This window comes from Drosophila albomicans, chromosome 3 (assembly GCF_009650485.2).
Source record: "Drosophila albomicans strain 15112-1751.03 chromosome 3, ASM965048v2, whole genome shotgun sequence".
NCBI lineage: Eukaryota > Metazoa > Arthropoda > Insecta > Diptera > Drosophilidae > Drosophila > Drosophila albomicans.
The window spans coordinates 35,143,002-35,153,628 of NC_047629.2; the positions used below are offsets into that span (position 1 = coordinate 35,143,002).

Consider the following 10,627-nt stretch of genomic DNA (forward strand, 5'->3'; position numbering starts at 1 on the left):
AAAGTGATTATTACTTAATGTTATTATGCTTGAAGTTTATTATGTAAGCATAGATTTTTTTCGGTGCTTCCCCTAACTTAATCACCTTTCTAACCTTGCAAAGAAAGCCTTTAAAAAATAGCAATATTTTCTCTCAATTTATTTTTGCTGGCAATAAAAAATGCAAGTTCATTTAGGGCTCAAATTAGATCGACTTACTAAAGATTTACGAGTTTTTTTTTTTAACAAAAACAGCTGTTGTCAGAAATAATATAATTTTGTGCTAGCTTTTTATAAAATGTATTCCCCTTCAGGAAACTGAAATTTCTTTTGTGCAAATTTTCCCGTTGAATGGAAAGGTAATAAAAGCTTGATTGTGCTAATTGTATTAACACATTTTTAGCAAAACAACGTAAATTCTTTTTTTGCAAGCCCATTTCCTGAATAACCCTCGCGATAGGTAGATAACAAGTGCTGTGTGTGTGTTCCTCTCCCCTTTGCTCATCCACCGACTTGGGTGGCAATAAAACATGTTACAAATGTTGGACGGCACATAATAAATGCTAATTTTAATATCGAAACGTTGCGAATTCGTTGTCGAAACGTGTTATTATGCCTAATGGGCCGCATTACCCCGCAGCTCCCCCCGGAGACTCCACGACTCTTGAGGCGTTGCGATGATCAACGGTTTCGCGTGCAAGTGCCAAAAGGTAAATGAAACAAAAACATCAATTACGTTTCGTATCGTTGAGTTTCGTTTATAGCGTTGATTGCACTTAATAAAATGATAGTCTACCCGTCTCTACCCCCTCTCCCGCTCCCCTCTACGACTCATGTAACTCGGTCAGTGTTAAGGTTAATGCCAGCGTTGCGGCTTCGCTATAACTTCGCGACTTTCGCTTGACTTTGAACTTGACAGCAACTGAGATGATTTTAATCGCAAAACGTAACGCACTCAGTTCGCTAGATTGACACTTTGTATATACGAGTATAAATAAAGTATAAGTAAAGTACTTTGCATATACTTTGCATCTGGTTTTTCTATGCTGGAGAATCAAGCGGATCGTAGTGAGCGAGTCTCTCGCATTCTTGACATATAAGTCACATCAATGCCACGCCTGTTGCAATTTTTTATATTCGTTAAGAGTTATTGGCATCGAACATAAAGCTTAATTAATAAAAATACTCAAAATTAATCGAAATGGTTACTTTTAATTAGTGGCGTTTGCGTAAACAAATTTGTTCACTCAATATTATGAATTTTAGTTGATTTATGCGTCTGATTAAAATATAAAAATTTACTCTTTATTTGATTTTGGAATTATTTCAAAGAATTTGCTAACTGATCAATAAAAAAAGCTGTTTAACTTGCTCTCTTAGCGCATGCTCTTGACGCATGATTTTGATAAAAATTCCTAATCGGTCTCTTCATATCACTTTTGTTTTATTACAGGGTATTTTGTAGCTGTTCGTTACACGTTTGTAAAACAAACAATTCTTAACTTGCTCTGCTTACAATGGAAATGATTAGTTGTTTAACTGATGTGAAGCATTAAATGGATAATTAACTGGCAAATTGACTGACTGACAAATTGAATTGCTAAAAGGTGTTGAGGGTGAAATAATTACTGTAACTGATAGACACGTTTCAGTGTTAGCTAATTGGCAAACAAACTACGTGAACACATAAATTAATACTAATTATCAATTACTTACAATACGCCAAAGTGTTGAATATATTAAAAACTATAATAAATTAATATTTTATGAATGAAAAGCTTTCCTATATACTCATTAAAGGCAACTTAACTTCTTTTCCTTATTATAAAATCGGCTTTCCGCTGACGACATAAATATTCATTTATTATTTAATAAACTCACAAGTATGTAATAATCGTAAATTGCAAGTGATTAAAAACATATTAAAATACGCAGCGCCATCTGTTGTCAGTGAGAGTAAGTATATGCTGTACAAGCAATGTGTACACATCATTTTACTAGCAGTGTGTACATACTAAATTAATTTAAAAAGTAATATGGCGCCACAAAAGATAAGTGCTGCTGCTGTACTCTAGATGGCGCTGCAAGACCAACAGTTGAAATTGAGCTTGAAATGTGTTAAATGCGTTTTGTATTAAATAATTTGTATAGCTACTCAACTATTAAGAAAATAACTACTAACTATTAGACCGTTTGTAGTTTCATTGTTAATATTCAACTATTACTATTCTGCATCTCATATGCTCTTCTTAGTTTGCTCTTGGCCAAAAAGGTCTTGAGCAAGAACATTGAAATGTCAAATCAAATTTTCAACAAGAGTTTCGAGTTTTCTGCTGTGCTCAGCGCAAAGAAAAGAGAAAAACCACAACAGCAATGGTTGAGATTAAAACATGAAATGGAAATTCTGCTTACGCCGGCACAGTTAAATGTTATAAATTGTCGACGGCAATGACAAAAGCTGAGCATTTGCAGAAAATACGTCAAACTCAAGACTTCTTGGTACCATGGCTCACAGCAAACAATTTCAAGTAGTCGCAATTGCGATTTTGTTGGGTAAGTCTCAAGTAATCTGATCCCCTCTCTGGCTTTGACATTAAACTGATATTTAATAATTATTATTTTTTGTAGTTATGCAACATTGCTGGGCTATGCCATTTGCGCCGACTGACAATGACATTGATATTGATGGCCACTATCAGGGCACGGGGGGAAGTGCGGCAGGCAATGGTCGACCTGTGGATTATCACACAGTTGTGGGTCACTTCAAAGACTTCTTCATGTATCTGCCTGTCATGATGACCACGCTAAAGGAAACTATGTCCGGTTTTCCCAAATTCGCCGAGGGCGTTCGCATATTATCTGGAAAGGGGCGTGTCGATGGCGAGGACTGCAAGTGTAGTCAGAATAATCTGTCTATAGGAACTAGCAGCGAGGTATTGGACAATAGCAATCGCTTTGGTTAATAACAATTAGAAGATAATGTAAATAGGTCTTGTATATACTTTAAGTTAGTGTTTATAAATAAATTTTATGGAAATTGAAAAACATTGCCAGTTTTTAACATTTTGTTTGTAGAAACCTAAAAGTAGGCATCACTTTTTGCGAACATATAGTTTATTAGCATTATTTGTTTGTACATCCTAAAAGTATGCAACACTTTTGAAATGTGTGGAAAGAGTTCTCTAGCTGTTTATTATGTTATAACATTCAACGATTTTTAATCGTTTATTGTTTATTATTTAATATTTTAGTTGAAATAAACAAAAGTAAAATACAACTTAGAAGTTACCTTGACCTATTTTCTACAAGCCTTAAGAAAATAATTATTTTTTCCACATTTTAATATGAAAGCCTAGAAGTACGCAATAGTTTTATGCACAATATTTAAATAATTGCCTCAATAAAAATTTATTGAATTTTCTACTTTCCTATATAATTTCTGTATGTAATGGTAATAAACTTCTAAAAAAGTTCTGCTGAAATTACTCGACTTTTAAATTTGTTTGTCTTTTTTTTTTGTATAAACATTTAATTTGGCTTCGTAATGAAAGCGTAATTGCGGCACATTAAGTCATAACTTTGGACATTAGATAGATGGTGGCGCATTGTAAACTTGACCCACAGGATACGTGGTGTCCTTGAACAAGTCAGTTACAAGCGACTTGAGTAATATTTGTGTTTTCTTAAGCTGTCGATAGACGCCTCCTTTCATTAGCCTGGCCATATTTCCAGAATGACTACAATCAAGTTATAGGAATAGAAACGAATGCTAATCAAAGCTTACGATCTCCCCGGGGCCTGTGACTAAACTCAACCCCTGGCTTTGGTTTGTGAAGGCGAGAAGGGCTCCGCTGTCTGTTCAGTTCATGTTTACACTTGTCATTATTGTTAATTGTGTTTGTAGTGGGTCAAGCATACATATGCCATAGTGACACATTCACATGTGCCAGCCACAATGGACACTTTTTTAAGTTTCAGTAACGCTCGGCGCTCAGTGGTTAACGGTTCGTTGTGAAATCGAGAAAATATAAAAAGGATATATAAACATAAAGGCTGTTCTTTGGACATTATGCGAAAGCGTAAAAAGCTCAGCTATTATTCGAGCTACGAACGGAATTAGGTAAAAATGGAAAGTTGTCTGTAATGAGAAGTGGAAAATTTTTAATAATTTTTAGAGGAAACCATATAAGTTTAACTGAAATATTTAGCAAGTCTGATATCTAAAATACGTCTAGGAGTTATATAACTTAATATTATATTACTGCTTTCAATAGTTATATATTAACAACAAAATACAAATAATATAAAGAAAGCATACAAATTATATTATTAAATTATACTTAAAGTTTTCAAAAATGTATATCCTTAAAAAAATAATAAATAAAATGCCTCTTTATAGTAGAGGGTATAGAATTAAATATTCTGCAACTCATATATATTTAATTTAAATATTCAAATTATTTGAAGAAGAAATTTTAAAGTAATAAATTTAAAAAAAAAAAATGTTGAAGTGTTCGAGTTATATCACCGATATATATAATACATATTATGTATGTTGTCTGTTTGAAGTTATTTTCTATTAAATTAAATTTTACTGACAAGTTAAAGGTAAATAAACTACACTAGAGTCACATTTAAAGAACAATGTAAATATTATGAAATATTGGAAAATGAATGTTATTAAGGAAAATTAATTTGCAAACAATCGATATCGTTGTTTAAATATTTGTTATAAAAATCGAATATGTGGAAAATATGTATTTTTAACTCTACTACTTGGCATTAGCCTTCGATTTCTATCTTAGTAAAAGTGAAGTGCAGTTTAACATTGATACTTATAAAGAACTCACTTGCAGTGGCATTTTCCATACTCTCATACTATTTACTTCCAATATAGACTTTGTCTAATTTGCAATGGCTAGTGGCATTGAGTTGCTGGTGGCGGCAGCATTATGTTTGGCCTGTCCACCGTTGAACGACACCATGCCAGAGGGCCTAATCGAGTTGAATCCAGACGGCAGCTTGGTCACTGAGACGCCTTTGGAGGTGGAGGCAGAGGATGTGGGTCTGGCAGAGCGAGCGCCAGTGGAAACGCTTGAGGTGCTGCGCAACAAAAAGGAGAAACTGCGAAATATGAAGCAATGGATTAATGGCAAACATCTGAGGATTGCAACGCTTGAGGATTATCCCTTGAGCTACACCGAAGTGCTGGAGAATGGCACAAGAATTGGACAAGGAGTTTCGTTTCAGATTATTGAATTTCTGCAAAAGAAATTTAACTTTACATACGATGTTGTGGTGCCCCAGGATAACATCATTGGCTCCACAACGGACTTGGATCGCAGTCTGATTGAGATGGTCAACAATAGTGTAAGTATTGAGAGAGAGAGAGAGTTGAACTGAGAATCGTTACTTTAACTATTAACCCATAGAATGTAGATCTCGCTGCTGCTTTTATACCTTCGCTCTCGGAGCAACGCACCTTTGTCTTCTACTCGACGACCACATTGGATGAGGGCGAATGGATTATGGTGATGCAGCGACCCAGGGAATCGGCCAGTGGCTCTGGCTTGTTGGCGCCCTTTGAGTTTTGGGTCTGGATACTCATCTTTGTCTCACTGCTGGCCGTGGGTCCCATTATCTATATGCTGATCATCATACGCAATCGCCTCACTGGGGATGCAGTGCAGCAACCATATTCCCTGGGTCACTGTGCATGGTTCGTTTATGGCGCTCTCATGAAACAGGGCAGCACTCTCTCTCCGATTGCAGGTGAGCACTTGCATTGACATTTGGCTGCAAGGAGCAATTAACCCTAATGCAACGATAGCCATCGGCAATTTGCATGCCATGGTGGTTGCTCGATTCGCTTGCCTTGTCACTGGACATGCAATCGTTCAGTTTGTTCTTTCAATTATGAAATACGTTTATACTATATGGCAATTGCATTCCAGATTCGACACGCCTGCTTTTCGCCACTTGGTGGATATTTATCACAATTCTCACATCGTTCTATACGGCCAATTTGACCGCTTTCCTCACCCTCTCCAAGTTCACGTTGCCCTACAACACCGTCAACGATATCCTCTCAAAGAATAAACACTTTGTCTCACTGCGAGGCGGAGGCGTCGAGTATGCCATACGTACGGTAAGTTAATTGTCGGATGTCTATAAAAATATATAAGTTATGTATATCGAAAAATTAATTTGCTATACTAGTTTTCCTCAGATAAATACTACTATCATTAGATATTACTACATTACTACGACTATCATTAGGATGGATGAAAATATTTGTATGTTTCCTTAGAATTATTTTTAGTTTTTATCGTAAAAAGTATTTAACTTAAAATTTATTCAGACAATTTATAAATCGTTATTCATGTTTTTTTTTTAAATACATTCTTCCCTAAAAAAGTATTAACCAGTGTTTTCCTCTAGTTTTTTAGGCATGTTTAAATAAAATAGTTAAATTTTCCTGTGTTCTTTAAATTTCATTATAAATCCAAAACTACTTTTGAAATATAGAGTTCAAAAATTCATACTTTCTCTCATTAAGAAACATTTTTTATCTACACATGTATATTACGTTTTTTCTATTTTATTTTTTTGTAAATAAAAATTGAATATTCAAATATTCATTTCATAATTAATTTTTAGTAGTAACTTTAGTTAGTAACTTTCTTTATTTTTCTTTCCTAGACCAACGAATCTTTGAACATGTTAAACCGCATGATCTACAACAATTATGCTGTCTTTACGGATGCCTCCAACGACACGTATAATCTACAAAACTACGTAGAACGCAATGGATATGTGTTTGTGCGAGATCGTCCAGCAATAAATATCATGCTCTATAGGGATTACTTGTACCGGAAGTCGGTCAGCTTCAACGATGAGAAGATTCATTGTCCCTTTGCCATGGCCAAGGAACCATTCCTAAAGAAGAAACGCACTTTTGCGTATCCCATAGGCTCCAACCTAAGCGAACTCTTCGATCCCGAGTGAGTTTATAATCTCTACTTATCCTAATCTTTACTTCAATCATTATCTATCTATAGATTACTCAATCTTGTGGAGTCTGGCATTATTAAGCATTTGTCGGCCAGGGAATTGCCCAGTGCCGAGATCTGTCCACAAGATCTGGGCAGCACAGAGCGACAGCTGAGGAACGGCGATCTAATGATGACGTATTACATAATGCTAACAGGATTTGCCACTGCACTTGCGGTGTTCACCACGGAGTTGCTGTTCCGCTATATAAATGGCAGACGCGAGGCAAATCAATGGGCGAGACACGGAGTTGGACGTACCACCAATGGCCAGTCGATAATGCCATCACGCTGGCTACGCGGCTTGCGACGCTTGAACAGTGGAGAGGGACAGCTGCTGGGCACGTCCACACATGGTCAGAATGTAACTCCACCGCCACCATATCAAAGCATCTTCAGTCATGGCGGTGGAGGCGGCGCCGAGCAGCGTTGGCGTCGTGCCTTGGATGCCAATAGACATGGTCTCATCCTTGGTGGCGAGCAGAATGCTCCAGGAGTGCGACGTCTGATCAATGGTAGAGATTATATCGTGTTTCGCAATTCGAATGGTCAGAGCCAGTTGATACCAGTGCGATCTCCATCAGCTGCGCTATTTCAATATACTTACACAGAGTAGAATTAGAATTAATTACTGGTTTTATCACTTTTATAACACACACGAACACAAGGCACACGACGTAGACAAAGATCCAGTGCGGTAGACGATGCTTTTGAAGAGTATAAACATATCTATAAAGTAAAGTATATATATAAATAGTGCAATAGTGGATTTAGTCAAGAAAACATTTCGTGAACTTTATTCAACTGTTGCACAAACAATTTGATGTTTTATACATATTAAATTAATCACAATAAACTTGTAGCTGTTGATCACTTTAATCGATTGTGCCACGTGCACTGAAAGTGTAGTTGCTAGATTGCATGTCCAGGCTGCTGTGCGACGAGGAGGCGGAGGAGCATGAGCTGATCGACGGAGCACGCGTTGAGGCCGCCGAGGAGCTGCCAGAGGATCCGCTGGAAGAGCTTACCCAGGCATGGCCACTGCGTCGTCGCCGCTGTCGCACCAGACCCAACACAGAGCCTGCCACAGGTGTAGAGCTGATGGACGGGCGTTGAGGACGCACTGCATCCAACGAAACTAAGGCGCTGGCTGGACGTGTATTACGTACTGCTACTGCTTCACTGTGTTGAGGTTGTGGCGCCGTCGCTGGTCGTACTGCGGACTCGGATTCGCTGGACACCGAACTGTGTGAATCCTCTTGATCTGCATTGTCCATCACATCAATTGGTTGCCCATCCAGCTGCTGTAGCGTGGGCACACTGCGTCTCAGCGTATCACGATAAAGTGGCAAACGACAGACGGGATTTCCGCCTAGTTCCACCTGCATTAGCTGCGGACACAAGCCCAGGAAGGAGAGTAAGCCCAGTTCGCTGATGCGATTGTTGCGCGCCTGCAACACTTGTAGTTGACTTAACTCCGAAAGTGGTCCCACTCGCTGTATCATATTTCCATCTGCAATGAGCACTCTGATGGCAGGTAGGCCACTGGTTCCGTCAAAGCTGTTAAGGCCACAATTGCTGATGTTCAGATGGGTGAGCTGCATCAGGCCATAGCCCAGATCTCGCAGAGAGCTGAGCACGCTGCCGCTAAGATCCAATTGCTGCAGGCTGGGCAGAAATAGCGAGAGTCGCGATAGGCTGATCGAATAGGAAATGACACGCAGACGCACTGACTCCACATGCTCCAAGTCCGTGCGTTGTGTAACTCGGCGCTGCAGCAAAGAAAAGAACCCAAAAGCTTTTCAGTAATAAACGTTAACTTAACATTAAGCGTGTAACAGACGTTTAATCAATCGCTGTTATTCACTATCGACTTAACAGTGACTGTCAACAGTAACGAGAGTTCGATCAAGCACTGTTATCGACTATCGACTTAACAGTGGGTCTACTGTTAGTCAACTGTTGATGTTGTTGTTGCTGCTTCACTTACCAACAATTCATCCAGCGTGGGCTCGGGCAATTGTGGCGGCAACACAACTGGCAGCAGGTGCACGAAGGGCGGATAATGCTCATTCTCCTCCGCAATGGGCACATCACGATCGTAGGAGTTTCTGCGTGCCAATATGCGACGATTCTGCCGCTCCACTTGCTGCTGCTGCTGCTGTTGTTGTTGTTGTTGCAGTCGCACCTCTGGCAGATGCGGACGCAACTGCGCGAGTGCAGCAGGTCCTGGTAACGGTCCCAATAATATTGGAATCTCCGGTTGCAGTGAATGCTCCGGTGAGGATTCGTTGTACTCGGCAGGCGCCTCTAATATAGGCATTTTATTTTCACCTTGCTTTAAGCTCTCAGTTTAAACTGTGACCGGCTGTGCCATGAACAAAGTCTATTGACAAAACAATATGGCGCTGTTGCCCGAGGTAACGCTTTTCTGACAGGGTTGCCAAACTTGCTTAACAGTGTTGTGAAGCGCTTGCAGTGTTGGCGCTTCATCTGCATGCGAGTGTTACTATGAAAATGTTATTGTTGTTGGTATTTCTGATTATTATTAAATATTAAATGCCCTTATCATTTACTTCTTTAACCTTTGTACTTTCTTGAGAACTTCTTGGTTAATTAAAGCTCGACATTTAAGCAATTCATGGAAAATGCCAACATAGCACTCTTATAAATATTCTCACGCTCCACTTCTCCAGTGGCTGACAAATAAACAGAAGGAAATTGCGAAATATATTATCTTGAGCTTCACTTTGTCTGTAATCCTCCAGAGCAAACAGCTTTAGTATGCTGTTTGATATTTGACAAAGCCTTAACATTCCGCAGCTTGTCCTTTGCCCTCTCCACATTTCTTTTTTAGCGAAAATATGCGCACACTGACGTCAACCTGTGACGTCACGGTAATGACGTATGGTCAATGTCGTTAACTTGCAAGTGGCTCGAGCCAGAGAGAAAGAGCAGGCCAAATAGACAGAAAGAGAGAGTGAGAGAGACAGAAGAGCGAGAGCTCTGCTACAGTTCAAGTGCCCAACGCCTTTTGGCATTTCAAGGGCCATTAGCTGAAGCGAAAGGGCAACAGCAGCGACAGTGACAGCAACAGCAACAGCAAACAGCAGCTGCGCCAGTGAGTTGTTGTTGTTTTTACTTTGTCTGCTGCAGCGCCAGACGACGCCTCTGCAGGCGCGCACGCTTTACGATAATAAAATTTGCCTGACTGACGCCTTCGAAATGGCATGCTGGGCAGTAAGAAGAAAGCTCATAGCCGGCTTTTGTCTGTGTGCATTTGTTGTTGTTTTGGATAGCCAAAGCTTTTTCGATTGACGTCATCAACATGATGTACAGGCTGAAAGCTGCGCAGTAGCTTGAACCAAGCTGAGACATAACCACGCATTTATCGATTGCAAGCCAACGCTCTCTCTTGCCAAGAGAGTAACGCAAGAGAGAGAACATTCAAAATGGCGAGCAGGTGGGTGAGAGGTAAGCATGTGTGTGAGTGTGTGTGTGCGTGAAATGTCGCAAAAAACACGACAGCTGCTTAGCAAGTAGCGAATTGAGGTTGGGGTTGTTCTATGCCAAGATGCTGACTTAACAAAATAACA

The 10,627-nt window shown here is 39.3% G+C and overlaps 3 protein-coding genes across 3 annotated transcripts; 2 read left to right on the forward strand and 1 right to left on the reverse strand.

Annotated features, from left to right (window-relative positions):
* The first annotated feature begins 2,455 nt into the window (after window positions 1-2,455).
* On the forward strand, window positions 2,456-3,006 carry LOC117570086 (uncharacterized). Its single transcript, XM_034251531.2, has 2 exons — window positions 2,456-2,532; window positions 2,608-3,006. Exons 1-2 carry the CDS (start codon window positions 2,484-2,486, stop codon window positions 2,940-2,942), a joined length of 384 nt encoding a protein of 127 aa, XP_034107422.1. The 5' UTR covers window positions 2,456-2,483; the 3' UTR covers window positions 2,943-3,006.
* Window positions 3,007-4,883: 1,877 nt separating this feature from the next.
* LOC117569719 (ionotropic receptor 93a) lies at window positions 4,884-7,728 on the forward strand. Its single transcript, XM_034250985.2, has 5 exons — window positions 4,884-5,349; window positions 5,412-5,751; window positions 5,934-6,127; window positions 6,682-6,983; window positions 7,041-7,728. Exons 1-5 carry the CDS (start codon window positions 4,894-4,896, stop codon window positions 7,645-7,647), a joined length of 1,899 nt encoding a protein of 632 aa, XP_034106876.1. The 5' UTR covers window positions 4,884-4,893; the 3' UTR covers window positions 7,648-7,728.
* Window positions 7,729-7,903: 175 nt separating this feature from the next.
* On the reverse strand, window positions 7,904-9,390 carry LOC117569720 (dynein axonemal assembly factor 1 homolog). The gene is made up of 2 exons (XM_034250986.2): window positions 9,022-9,390; window positions 7,904-8,803 (listed from the first exon to the last, which is right to left on the reverse strand). Exons 1-2 carry the CDS (start codon window positions 9,352-9,354, stop codon window positions 7,907-7,909), a joined length of 1,230 nt encoding a protein of 409 aa, XP_034106877.1. The 5' UTR covers window positions 9,355-9,390; the 3' UTR covers window positions 7,904-7,906.
* Window positions 9,391-10,627: the final 1,237 nt, after the last annotated feature.